The sequence below is a fragment of the Equus quagga genome, chromosome 17 (assembly GCF_021613505.1).
Source record: "Equus quagga isolate Etosha38 chromosome 17, UCLA_HA_Equagga_1.0, whole genome shotgun sequence".
NCBI classification, from domain to species: domain Eukaryota; kingdom Metazoa; phylum Chordata; class Mammalia; order Perissodactyla; family Equidae; genus Equus; species Equus quagga.
Genome location: NC_060283.1, coordinates 7,248,227 through 7,261,784, shown reverse-complemented (window position 1 = coordinate 7,261,784; position 13,558 = coordinate 7,248,227). Strand labels below are relative to the sequence as shown.

Here is a 13,558-nt window from a genome sequence, read left to right as displayed (position 1 = left end):
CACCCCCGGAGGCTCAGCCACGCCCCCCACGCTCACTGCCATTGGCCATTGCAAAGGGCGAGGCCTACTGATTGGCCGCGGGGGGCGGAGCCTTCGGGCGCGAAAAAGGGACCGGGCTCTCTGCAAGACATAGAGCTCCCAGCTTTGATCTACGCTTGCGTATAAATTCTGGGGCGGGGCGGCCTTTAACCTCGCCTGTACAGGCTCCGGGAAGGCTGTTGCTGGAGGTGCCAGCTCCGCAAAGGACTGCGCATGTGCCGACTCGTCCGACGGCTTGAGGTAGTTGGGGAGGATTTAAAGGGACAGTGTCCCGTCAAACTTCGTAAAAAGCTTCCCAGAGGAATGAAGTCAGTGTGAGAGCCACAGCGCGCAGCTGTAGAAACAATTAAGTGAATGAACATTTGCATTTTACGAAACGCTTTATCATCCTTTATCTCATTCAGACCTCATAACAATCCTCTAAGGTAGAGATTACTGTCACCATTTTACAGATAACAGGTTTATTAGGGTTACTGTGAGTCCATCAGCAAGGAGGTCTTTTTTTCCACTCTTCACCTGGAATATTCAGCAGATTTACTGACCCTCCCCTCTCTCAGCAGTTGGGCCTCCAGCCTCTCTCTGGAATAATAAATAATAATAGTTTTTCGTATTTCTAATCCTGGATTCTAAAACCCTTGAGCAGGGAGGCTGTTGTTTTTGTACAGCCAGTGAGCTAAGCATGGCTTTCACATTTTTAAACAGTTGGAAAAAATCGGAGGAACAAGATTTCACAACACGTGAAAATCATATGAAATTCACGAGTCAGTGTCCAGCCACAACGTTTTGGTGGAACACAGCCATGCTCATTCAATTAAGGACCGTCTAGGGCTGTGTTCTTGCTACAGCAGTAGAGTTGAATGAATACTTGAGACTGAGGCCTGCGAAGCCTAAAATATTTATTTTCTGGCCCTTTACGGAAAAAGTTTGCCGACCCCTGCTCTGCAGGGTTGGTCACACAAACCCTCTTACATCGTGAGTGATTTAAGAGACGCTCACAAGTAATTATAATCTATTTTAGCCTTACCTGGTAGATGGATTCTACTGCAATCTAATGCCAAAGTCAGCCCGAGGTAAAGGCAACGCCCTGGCCCGAGGGGCAGGGACCTGGATCCCAGTCTCAACTCTGTGTGACCTCAGGCAAGTCACTACTCCTCTGTGAGCCTGTTTTATCCTCTGTAACCTGGGGTTAGGTTAGTAGGTGAGACAAATCATTACCTGGAAGGGACTGAGGAACCGCCTCTAAGAGAATTTGGGAAACATTGGGAAGGCCCCATTCAAGGAGGCATGCTAATAGGATGGCTGCTCAGAAAATGCTTGTGGAATGAATCAAGAGATCTGCCTGTCTCCCGTGACAGGCCAGGGGTGGTGTTGTGTTCATGGAATGTTTATTAAACTAATAATAAAAAAAAAAATAGGGGCCAGCCCGGTTGCGCAGCGGTTAAGTTCACACGTTCCGCTTCGGTGGCCCAGGGTTAGCCAGTTCCGATCCCAGGTGTGGACCTTCGCACCGCTTGGCCAGCGATGCTGTGGCAGGCATCCCACATATAAAGTAGGGGAAGATGGGCACAGATGTTAGCTCAGGGCCAGTCTTCCTCAGCTAAAAGAGGAGGATTGGCGGCAAATGTTAGCTCAGGGCTAATCTTCCTCAAAAAAAAATATAGACATCATGAATTGAGCCCACCTGATGTCCCGGGCCCTGGGCTTGTCACTTTACGTTCATTACCTCATCTGCTTTTCACTACACTGAGGGAGGCACTCAATGAGGGAGGCACTGTTAATATGCCCATTTTATGGAAGAGGAAGACAGAGGCTGGAACAAGTGAATGAATAAGCATCGTTTCTCCTCCCAAAAGCAGCGAGAATACAGATGGGCATATCCTGGAGTTTAGGAAAAGTTGTCCCGGCGTCCAGTCTAGGAGGGGGAGACTATTCGCCTGCAGTGGGAATGGGGTGCACCCTGTGCAAAGGTTGGGGACACAAGGCCATTCCCTATATTCAGGCCCCCAATCTGGGGCAGCTGCTTCCTGGGTGGACTTTGCTCCAGTGAGGCTGCACTCACGTGTCTCTCATTGTAACTTGACTGGGAGCCACGTCTGTCCCTTAGTGGGTGCCTGCGAGTCCACTCCTGAGTCTGATCCCCCTGTGGCCAGGAGAGTGTCATGTCTGTACCAGAGCAGAGGGGGAGACAGAACTCAGAGGGGCACAAACGTCCTCCCCGCCGCCTCTGCCAGACAAGGCACAGCCAGCTCCACAGAAACCCAACTCCAAAGACAGTCATCCCGCAGCCTGGCCCACGCCTGGATTAGGAGCAGAACGAGAGCATAAAACCCCAGCAGGGTAAAGGCGGCAATCTTCTCTTAGGAGGGAGGGTGGCATTGGGGACCTCATAGGGGTGTTTCTGGGATGAACTCCCAGGTCCCCCTTGAGGTCCAGCAGTCCTAACAAATACACTGGCCCTGGGCACTGCATTCGGGAGCTTTTACTGGACAATGGGGTGGTGGAGAACTCAGGGCTCTGAGAGGGATGGAGTCAGGGTTTCTCCCCATAGAAAGAGAAGGGGGAGGGCCCGGCTTGGTGGGGCTCCCTGGGGGCCTCCCCACATTAGATAGGTGGAAACTCCTCAGGCAAACTGCGTGCTCTAGGCCTCAGGGGCCCTGGGGGGTGGGGCCCACCCAGAAGAAGCCCCTCTGGGAATTTCATCAGTGGGATCAGAGACGTGTGTGGAAGGGATCATGGTGGGGAGCTGGGGGCTGTGGCTTTTGATTTGGTCCATGGTGGTGGGCCTGGATTTTGCATTTTGTTTAAATTGCGGTAAAATTTTGCATTTTGTTTAAATTGCGGTAAAATACACACAACACAAGTTTTGCTCTCTGAACCATTTCTAAGTGTACAATTCAGTGGCGTTAAGTATATTCACATTGTTGTGCACACAGTCTCTGGAACTTTTTCATCTTGAGAAACTGATGCTCTCTATCCACTAAATAATAACAAAAGGGTGAACTTTATAGTATGTGAATGATATCTCAATAAAGATGAGAAAAAAAAGAAAAGAATTTTCAACTCTGCACTCCGCCCTGCCATGATATTATATCTATTTTGAGACCAATTCAAACGCCATTTCCTACAAGAAATCTTATGTCCTCCAATCTTATGTTCTTCGGTCCCCCAATCCTCAAATCAAGCACCCGCTTTGTACAAAGCACCAACCCTCCACAGTCAGCCTGGTCTCGAGACCCTCGGAGTGTAGGGCACCAGCCCCAGAATGCCTCGGTGGGGGGCAGGAGCTGGTGCCCTCCTGACTTAGGCCATGAGGTGGGGGCCTGGCCCCTGGTCTCAACTTTTGAGGATGGCCTGTGTGACCTCCTCTCTTCCAGAGAGCACTTCCCCTCTCTGGGCCTTGGGGTCCTCTCCTGGCTGTAGAAGGCTCAGTGGCCTGCCCTTCCCCGGCTTGCTGTGCCCGGATGTAGGAGAGGCTTTACCTCCTGAGGCTGGGAGGTAGCCAAGGAGGAGACTATGGGTTTCTGTTGACAGACAAGGACACCAAGGGCCGGGTGGACAAGGCCTGCTGAAGATTTCTGAGCAAGGGGGTCGCTGGCCAGCTCTGCAGTGGTACGGTCCTGGATCCTGGCCTGGCTAGACTGACGCCTTGGCTTTCTGTTGCTCCAGCAGCGGGCACCTCTTGGGCACCCAGTCTCCATCTACAGCAGGGAAGATGGCTACAGGGTTCTATGGGGCACTGAGCGGTCACCAAGGCCCAAGGCAGGTGGGGAAAACTCTGAAGAGGGCCCCAGCCCCCAGCCCCCTCCCTGGCCTCATTTTCAGGTCTCCTTGCCCACTCCTGCTGCTCACAGGGACCGCTGTTCATCCAGGCAATGCTTCAGAGTGGAGACTTTGCAGTGTGGCATAGGGGCTGGAGATCAGGGGAATAAAGGGTGCTGGGGGGCAGGGCCCTAGGAAGGGGTCCAGGCCTGCAGGCCGGGAACTTTTGGCTGGAATACTAAACTCCTGGAATCCCGCCATCCCTGCAGCGGGCTTTGAACAAGAAATCCCACTAGCACATCTTAGGCCCAGAGGGGCCGGGAGGTCCATCCAGGGAGGCCAGCTTGCCTGGGGTGGGGTGTCAACATCAGGGAGCACCTCCTGCCCTGATGCTTCTCCCCTCCAAGGCTGGCCCTTTAAACCCCAGACCATGATGTCACCATAACAGCAAGGGATGGGAGGGGGACTGCAGGCTTGAGGACGGACTACATTTCCCAGCAGCCTTGGGTGTACCACACCCCTCCCAGCAAGCACTGGCTCACCGCAGACTATTAACCAGTCCAGTGCGGGTTTCCAAGGGGGTTCGGAAGTGTCCAGCCATTCTGGGCTGAGGGTGGGCTTCCCATGGGGTTGGAATGCCTGGGGCACAGATGGAGCAGGCCAAATCTTTGAACCTGGCGTAGGATTGGGCCTCTTTCATGCCAGTGTCCTGGCGTCACCCCAGCTTCCTGGTGCAGACTCCTGAGTCCGCCTCTCTCTCTAGGCAGTCTCCCTTCTAGAACCCAGGAGCCCAGCCCCCCCTGGACCCCATCCCACTCTGCTTCAGCCTTGTCCCCGGGTGCCCTCAGGGGTTACCCCTTTGGTTTGGCGGCCCTCTTTAAGTGGTGCGGAGGACTACATCTCCCAGCGGCCCCAGGAACTTCCTGACGCAGCCCCCCCCCCCCCCCCCGCGGGGGGGGGGGGGCCGGGGGGGGGGGGGTGACTTGATGTCATCCTGAGCAGCTGGGCGGCGGGTGCCGGTGCGCACAGAGCTGGGGCTCCCGCGGCGCCGCGCCGCGCTGGGTCGGGTCCCACGACTGGAGGAGAGGTCCGCGTTCTGCCCGCCAGCCCAGAGCCCGCCGGGTGCCCGCGCTCGACTGGGGCCTGAGTTGGGGGCATGCTCCGGCTCCCCCGGAGCCCGAGACAGAACCCAGGAGCGCCGCCGCCCAGTGCCAGCGCCCCGAACGGAACAGCTGCGAAGGAGCCCTGAACAGCTAGCTGCCCCCCTCCCCACCAGCAGCCCCTGGGGGTCGGGGACCAAAGTCTGGGCTTCCGAGAAGTGAGTGTCCCCGCACCGGGGAGCGGATGAGATTTTGGGGGGGGGGGGGCGAGGAAGGAGGAGCTGAGGTGGGGGAGGGTACTGGGTTCTAGGAGGCGGGTGGCATGGGGATAGGGCCCCCATTTGGGGGAAGTCCCTGGTGGGCCAGATTAGTGGAGCAGGAATAGGGCCACATTCTGCTGGGGGCCAGGGATGAGGGACAGGGCCCCCTTCTAGGTAGGGTCTGGCTTGGGGGATAGGCCTTATTCCCAGAGGGGTTTGTTTGGAACCTGGGACCTTTCGGTGGGGGGGGAGAAGGGAGGCACATGTCCCCTGTTGGAGGGGGCTGCACCGCGATTTAGGGTCTAGGCAAAGGTAGGAGGGAAAAGAAGACTTGGGCACTCAGTTGCAGCCCCACACACTGTCTTTCCTGAAAGAACTGACAGGCTCTCTCTGTCTCTTTCTTGCTGACCTCTCTGCCCTGACGTCGTTTTCAAAAGAGCCCAGGTGGGAACCCTAACTGGACTCTTCGGGACCCCAGGAAGGACCAGAGGCCTGAGGCATCCTCCCCTCTACCCTGCCTGCCCCCCAGGCCTGGGCAGTTGCCAAAGGCCCTGGGGGGGGGGGCCAGGACTGTGGTTGTGCCCCCCTCTCCCCCCATGATGGGCCCAAGTTAGTCAGCCCAGCCTCACTCAGCATCCTCCAGGCCCAGAGGGAACCCCAGGGGCTCTAAAGGCTCGACCCACCGCCTGGCCGCCATGGAGACAAAGCTGCCCCCTGCGAGCACCCCCACCAGCCCATCTTCCCCGGGGATGTCGCCTGTGCCCCCACCCGACAAGGTGGACGGCTTCTCCCGCCGTTCCCTCCGCAGGGCCCGGCCCCGGCGCTCCCATAGCTCCTCTCAGTTCCGCTATCAGAGCAACCAGCAAGAGCTCACTCCACTGCCCCTGCTCAAAGGTGAGCCTCGCTGCTGGCTGTCAGGGTGCCTGAGTCCCAGAGTGGCCAGTGAGGCTGCAGGGGGTAGGGAGAAGTAGCTGGCAGCTGTGATCAGAGGCAGTTTGGACGGCCCCTTCCACGAGAGGGACTCCACCGTCGGAGCTGACCCCCACACCCCAGCTCTCTAGCCCTCTCTGCTGACGCATGGCCTGACTGGCCTGTCATCCTTGGAGGTGGGGCATCTGGAGGTGGCGCCACCCTGGGGGGCAGACCAGGGCCAAGGGTGGGGCCCACAGCCTGGGTTCCAGGAGGCTACTAGCAGCCCTGCTTTCTGGAGCAGGTGTTCAGCATGGCTCCCTGCCATCACTGTGTAGTCCCCCCACCTCTGGACCACAAGGCCTGACTGGCTGAGCCAGAGGGCACCCTAGAGATCTTCAGCCCTGACCCTTCTCCCCACTTCTGGCTCTTAGAACAGAGTGCCACCTAAGAGAGGGAGGCAGGGCTGTTCCGGGCACCTGTGGAGAGCCCAGGCATCCAGGGTCTGTTGCTTTCCTTTAAAGTCAGGCCATGATGCTCTCTGAGCCTAGGTTAGGAGCAGAGATGAAGCTCCCTTACCCTGCAGGAATGGAGGATGGGGTAGGAGCTCTTTGCCCCCTGCAAGGAGTGGGGATGGCACCAGAGCATGGGGTAGGGGAGGGGGGCGCAGGGGAGGCTGCCCCAGGGATTAGTAGGGACCGCCCCTGCCCAGAGCTGTGGCAGCTGGGACCCAGGCTCAGTCCCCCGCCTCCTCCCCAGATGTGCCGGCCTCTGAGCTGCATGATCTGCTGAGCCGGAAGCTGGCCCAGTGTGGGGTGATGTTTGACTTCTTGGACTGTGTAGCTGACCTGAAGGGGAAGGAGGTGAAGCGGGCAGCACTCAACGAGCTGGTGGAGTGTGTGGGGAGCACCCGGGGGGTCCTCATTGAGCCTGTCTACCCAGACATCATCCGCATGGTGAGCACTTGGCACCCAGCCTCGGGGGAGGGCTTCGGGGGCACAGGAACCCTACTGACCTGCCCGCAGGTCCCTGTGTGGAGAATAAAACCCCCACTCTTCAGCTTGGCCTCAGGGCCCACATCTTCCTTTCCCCCTCCCCACCAGCCGCCCTGCTGCCCAGCACGGGCCAGCATAGGTCACTCAGTGTCTCCTGGGCCTGTCCCAGCCCGCACTTTGCTCATGCTCTCCCGAGGCCTGGCGTGCACTCCCCCCATATCCTTTATTGCCATGGCCTGGCCCACGTGCTGCCTCCTCCATGAAGCCTCTCTCAATGCCCAAGCTAGAAATCTCCCTTTTGCTGCCTAGGCTGTCCGTAGACCTTACTGCTTTCCGTCTTGTGTACCCTGCTGGCCTGCACCCAATAGAGGGCAGGGATGTGTCTCGTTCACCCCTGGGTCCCCAGCCCCGGCCCAGGGCTTCCAGGAACTAGGCGTCGGGTAATGATTGGCAAGGAATGAATTGCTTGCTGGGGCAGGAGCTGAGCCGGTTAGGTGAGGGACCCCCGGCTTCTGCCTTCAGGGGCTCTTCCTCAAAGAACACTGGCTCTGCCCCTCAGATCTCAGTGAATATCTTCCGGACCCTGCCGCCCAGTGAGAACCCTGAATTTGACCCTGAAGAGGACGAGCCCAACCTTGAGCCTTCGTGGCCACATCTGCAGGTATGAGGGCGGGGAAGGTAGGATCTGAGTTTCAGAAGAGGTCCAAGGGTTTCCTTAGGTCCTGGAATGTTGGATGAGGGCCATGCGGGCAGGGGGAGTGGGGGAGGCTATTCCTGAACTCACCTTTTCGTCTGTCCCCTCCCCCAGCTGGTATATGAGTTTTTCCTGCGTTTCTTGGAGAGCCCAGACTTCCAGCCCTCCGTGGCCAAGAGATACGTGGATCAAAAGTTTGTCCTGATGGTGAAGTGGGGAGCCCAGGCTGGGTGGTGCCATGGGGCAGGGGCAGGCTCTCTGAGGGGCATGGGGATAGGACAGAAGCAACGCGGGCTCGTCCTCTTGCCTGACCCCCGACCCCGGGTCCCACAGCTCCTGGAGCTATTTGATAGCGAGGACCCCCGGGAGCGTGAGTACCTCAAGACCATCCTGCACCGGGTCTATGGCAAGTTCCTGGGGCTCCGGGCGTACATCCGCAAACAGTGCAGCCACATCTTCCTCCGGTGGGTGCCTGCTGCCTGCCCAGTTGAGACCTGTGGAGGGAGGGGGAGAGCCGTGGGGAGAGGGCTGAGGCAAAGGCTCCTGGGCTGGGGGCCCTGTGGAACTCTGGTTTACTGAGTTCTCTCTCAGCAACATATTACATAATAGTGATTCTATGAAGCCTGGGAGGTCAGCAGAGAAAGGGTATTTATTTCCATTTTACAGATGAGGAAATAGAGGCTGAGAGAGATGAAGTGGTTTGCAGGGCCTAGGTCAGTCCGGGCGGCCTAGAATCTAAATCTTTTGACCCTTATTGTGCCTGCTGGGCCATAAGGACCCAAAGAAAGAGATTCTTTCTGCAAATGTGCGTTGAGCACCAGTGCCCAGTGGGCATCAGGGGCCCACGTGGCCTCGCAGTTGAGACTGGCTCTGGAGTTAGACGGCTTGTGTTTGAGTTTGGTTCGAATATTTGGTTGAACTTGGGCAAATTCTTTAAACTGTCTCCTAGCTCACCTCTAAAATGGGAATGATAGCTATGCTAACCTAGGGACAGTCATGGAGATGAAACGAGGCGATGCCTCGAAAGCACTCAGTATAGTTGTGGACATAGGCTGGGACTCTGAAACGTTAGCTCTTATCATTATTACCTACAAAACAGGCAAGACGTGATCCCTGTCCTCCAGGAGCCTGGAGTTCATTCGATCCCCCACTTGTTAACTTAGCGGCAAGTTTCACTGAACTACTGAGCCTCGATTTCCTCATCTGTATGATGGATCTAATAAGCCCTACCTCTTGAGATAATTTTGAGATGTACATAGCACAGAGTAGATGCTCTAAGCGTTTGTCATTCTTTTGGTTGACTGGCATGAAGAGTGAAGGATGCAGGCTAGGTGCCTGCTAACTGGGTGGGGACCAGGTAAGGAGGGTTAGGATCTGGGGGAGGGAGAGATGAGTTGGAATGCTTCTCAGAATAGAGGTTTGAGCCGGGACGTGGGGTAGCGCCAGTGGCTGGGCTGAGAGGGACAATTCGAAGGTGGGCATGGGTCTCAGTGGGGCCTGGTTTGGGGTACTGAGAAGAGCATAGCCTCTGGGTTGGGAGAGAGTTGGATTAGCATGCAGGGTGGGGGTGGGCAGGCAGGATGGCTGACAGCGGGGCTGGGCCTGCTCCGATTGCTCTGAGCCCTTCTGCATCCTCTCTTCCTCTCGCAGGTTCATCTATGAGCTCGAGCACTTCAATGGCGTGGCTGAGCTGCTGGAGATCTTAGGAAGGTGACTCTCCCCGGGCCTCAGCTGGAGCATCAGGGTTCTGGGAGGAAGGACTGAGGCCCAGTCATCTGAGCCCTCCTCTTCTCTTCTGCCTCCTCCTCAGCATCATCAATGGCTTTGCGCTGCCCCTGAAGACCGAGCACAAGCAGTTCCTGGTTCGGGTCCTGATGCCCCTGCACTCCGTCAAGTCGCTGTCTGTCTTTCACGCCCAGGTAAGCGCAGGTGGAGTCAGGGCAGCCAGCCAGGTCAGACTGACACTGGGTCCAGCCACACTAAGTCACGAACTCATGGGATCCTCTCTCACCTTCTTTGTCTTTACTAATTCTCTTCCGTCTTCCTTAGAGAATTCCTATGACCCTTTAAAGCTGATCTCAGACATCAGCTCTGTGATGCCTCCGCAGCCCCTTCCCTCTTGACCTGCCCTGGGCAGGACTAAACTCTCCTGCTTCCATATTCCCTTAGATTGTGATACAGATTTTGATTATGGAACCTTTCATAACACTTATAAGGCCTAGTTTGCTGCATGCTTCCCATGTGAGGTCATCATCGTGTCCCCGCACACTGAGCATGGTGCCTGGTGCACCCTAGGTGATCAGTAAATGTTTAGTGAGTGAGAGAGTAGATGCAGTAAGTAAGCAAACATCTGGCAGCGTGCCCTGGTCCCTTCCTGACCCCAGTCCTCTTTCTCGCCCCCTGCAGCTGGCATACTGTGTGGTGCAGTTCCTGGAGAAGGACGCCACCTTGACAGAGCACGTGAGTACCTCTAGGGGGAGGGCAGGCCCCCAGCCCTGCAGGTCTGACTCCTTCCTGCCTCAACTCCCACAGGTGATCCGGGGGCTGCTCAAATACTGGCCAAAAACCTGCACCCAGAAGGAGGTATGAAGAAGGGCTTTGACGTCCACCAGAGGGAGGGTGGCAAGGCTCAGCTTCTGGAGGCAGGCAGGTGTGTCAGGGCGGATGGGAACTGCTGCCCGCTGTGTCCTACCCGCCAGGTGATGTTTCTGGGGGAGATGGAAGAGATTCTTGATGTCATTGAGCCCTCCCAGTTTGTGAAGATCCAGGAGCCCCTCTTCAAGCAGGTGGCTCGCTGTGTGTCTAGCCCCCATTTCCAGGTATGGGGCGGGGACGGATGAGGGTGGGAGCTGGGGTATGGACTAGGAGGGTCGGGCAGTTGACCTAACATAGCTCCCTCTGCCCTCAGTTTCTCCTCCAGACCCTCCTGGGTCTGACAATGGGGTCACGATGGACTTAGGGTCAGGAGACCGAGGTCAAGCCTCAGAGCTGCCTCCCACTGGCTGAGGCGCCTTGGGCAAATCACTGTGTCGCTCTGAGTCTGCTTAAGTTTCCTCATCTGAGAAGTGGGCCAACAGTGAGCTCTTCACAGGTGGTGATGAAGGCTGAAGAGATTGGAGTGTAAACATATTTGGAAAACTGAAATGTGCTTCAGAATGGGTTGTTCTCACTTCTCCCCTTTTCCTAGTGGCCTTCAGTTTCATTAGTGCCCTTCAGGGCCCAGCCAGGCTTCCCCACATCCTCAGACTGGCTTGTAATTGGTGTTTTCCTGCCTGTGGGCACAGACTTTCTCCCATTCTTGTGAGCCATAACCCAGTGGAAGTCAGTTCTGCCTCACCTCGACTGTGCTACTTGAGTTTATTAAATATCTCGTTTATTCTTACAACAGCCCTGGAGAGGCAGCTACTATTAGCCTCATTTTGCAGATGAGGAAACTGAGGCTGAAAGGTTAAATGCCTCGCCCAGGGTCACATGGCCAGTGTGTCGCAGAGCTAGGATTCAACCCTGAGCGTTGGACCCTAAAGCCAGTGCTCTTTTCTCCTCGCTCCACTGCTTCCTCCGTGGGGTCAGATGAGCCCTGAGGATGGGTGTGTGGGGGCAGGGCGCCCTGGGTTTTGGGGTGGGCATGGACACCAGGCCTTGCACAGCAGGGAAGCCACTGCCAGGCACTCTCTGCCATCCCGCTGTCCCAGGTTGCAGAGCGGGCTCTGTATTTCTGGAACAATGAGTACATCCTGAGCCTCATTGAGGACAACTGCCACACCGTGCTGCCTGCTGTGTTTGGGACCCTCTATCAGGTCTCCAAGGAGCACTGGAATCAGTGAGTGCCCAGGCCTTGGCCTAACCCACGGAAGCTGGGTCCAGGGCCGCCCGTCCAGGCCTGGGGTTGCCCAGAGGATCAGGGAAGGCATGTGAAGATGGCCGAGGGGCAGTGAAGGGGGCAGGAAGAGGGCAGTGCTGGTGGTGTCCAGGGCCGCGTGCTGTGTTTGGGAGCGGGGATGGACAGAGTGCTGGAGAGGGAGGTCAAACTGAAGTTGCTCTCGTCTCCTTACCCGCTCCCCTGACCCTGCCAAGGACCATCGTATCTCTGATCTACAATGTGCTCAAGACCTTCATGGAGATGAACGGGAAGCTGTTTGATGAGCTCACAGCCTCCTACAAGCTGGAGAAGCAGCAGTGAGTGTTGAGGGGCTGGGCACAGAGGGAGAGGGGAGAAAAGCAGGAAGGAACCAGCTCCTCATGGTTGGAGGGAACCAAGAGGATGACCCTACACCCATGTGGTCAGATGTTTAAGGTCTCTCCCTGTGTTCCTGCCAAGTGCTGGGCCGTCCGTGCCCGACTCCCCACGCAGCCCCCAATCCTCCTCCCAAGGGCTTCTTCCAGGATGGAGCTTCCTAGCCTTCAGCCAGAGAGGCAGGCTAACGCGTCTGCTCCATGACCGCAGGCTGGGGCCAGCCTCTGCTCAGTGCTCTCCTCCACAAGAAGGCGGCTCCCGCAGAGTCCCTTTGCAGGTGGGGTGGTGCAGAGGGAGGCAGCACTGCAGGTGGGGTCCCGGGTAGGGGAGCTGCCTCACCCTCTCTCCCCAGGGAGCAGCAGAAGGCCCGTGAGCGTCAGGAGCTGTGGCAAGGCCTGGAAGAGCTTCGGCTACGCCGGTTACAGGGGACCCAGGGGGCCAAAGAAGCCCCCCTCCAGCGGCTTACACCTCAGGTGGCCGCCAGTGGGGGTCAGAGCTAGAGATCCCCCAGCAGGGGAGGAGCTACACCCAGAGCTATCAGTCCCTCCAGCCCCTCTCCTGCCCAGGGGCCCAGAGAGACCCACACCTACCCCTGGCCTTGCCAGAGGGGCTCGGAGGGCTCCCTTCCTGGCCCAGCATGGGCAGCTTTCACTGGGGGGAGAGGAGAAGAGATGGTGGTCCTGGCAACAGAACTCTCAGGCCCTTGTGGCAGGACTTGACCAGGGCAAGGTTGACCAGGAAGCTGCCGTCGGGGGTCTGCCCCTGCCCCGCCAAGCTGGGCTCCAGACTGTAGGCAGGTTCCCGCCCCCTGCTCCCAGCCTAAGGCAAGGGGACTCAGCCCCTTGCCTGCCCTGCCTCGTGCCAGCGCGAGGTCCTTCCTCACCCCACCATGGGATCCATGGTCTATTTATTCTCTCCCACTCACCCCCAACACAGACACTGTCCTGGGCCTGGGGCATCCTCCTTCCCTCCCCTCCCTCACCCTGTCCTTCCTTGTTCCCTTTTTATTTATTGGGCAGGGGGAGGGGTGAGGGCACAGGCAGAAGAGATTCCCCATGTCCCGGGGCAAGGGGGGGGTCACAGTTACTGTGGTCTGTCCCCCTTCCCCTGGCTGGGGGCAGACTTAATAAAGAAAGAAACTCGAGCACTGCTTGCTTTATTTAGGGCTAGGGACAGAGAGGGAAGGGAAATGATGAAAGGCTGCTTAGGAGGCCAGGCGGAGGCAGGAACTCCCCTCTTCTCAGGAGGTGACAGTCACAGAATCTTAAGAAGGTTGGAGCTGTTGTCCACAGTAAGGCTTGGGATAGACAGGATATACTCCAACTCAAACCCTCTGACCAAGGGAATGGAGGGGGGAAAGGATGGGCTAGTAGCGTGAGAGGCGACACATGTCACACTGGCAGGCCCTGGCCGTGAAGATCTCCAGCTCTTCCCTCCGGTTCCCCCCACACTGCAGCTGCACCTTCACCTGTGGGAGATCAGGGTCCATGTTCCAGCCCCCTTCTTTGGGCCACCTTAGGTGTCTGTCTCCCCCAAACCCCAAGGAACCCCCACTGGGCTGGCCCCTC

At 57.3% G+C, this 13,558-nt stretch overlaps 2 protein-coding genes across 3 annotated transcripts in view; one reads left to right on the top strand and one right to left on the bottom strand.

Annotated features, from left to right (window-relative positions):
* Nucleotides 1-4,775: 4,775 nt before the first annotated feature.
* On the top strand, nt 4,776-13,134 carry PPP2R5B (protein phosphatase 2 regulatory subunit B'beta). 2 transcript variants are annotated; one of them, XM_046643675.1, is made up of 14 exons: nt 4,777-5,116; nt 5,596-6,052; nt 6,827-7,023; nt 7,622-7,723; nt 7,871-7,963; nt 8,090-8,220; nt 9,407-9,466; nt 9,567-9,675; nt 10,163-10,216; nt 10,289-10,339; nt 10,456-10,575; nt 11,449-11,576; nt 11,831-11,932; nt 12,343-13,134. In XM_046643675.1, exons 2-14 carry the CDS (start codon nt 5,854-5,856, stop codon nt 12,488-12,490), a joined length of 1,494 nt encoding a protein of 497 aa, XP_046499631.1. In that variant the 5' UTR covers nt 4,777-5,116; nt 5,596-5,853; the 3' UTR covers nt 12,491-13,134. The 2 variants fall into 2 exon arrangements, with proteins under 2 accessions (XP_046499632.1, XP_046499631.1); XM_046643676.1 differs by lacking the exon at nt 5,596-6,052 and having other exon boundaries at nt 4,776-5,116.
* The window catches only part of LOC124228798 (glycoprotein hormone alpha-2), a 29,362-nt gene continuing 28,934 nt past the window's right edge, over nt 13,131-13,558 (bottom strand). Inside the window, exon 4 of the mRNA XM_046643679.1 lies at nt 13,131-13,458. Within this exon, the coding sequence (XP_046499635.1) occupies nt 13,357-13,458 (102 nt within the window). The 3' untranslated portion in view covers nt 13,131-13,356. The remainder of the gene's footprint in view (nt 13,459-13,558) is intronic.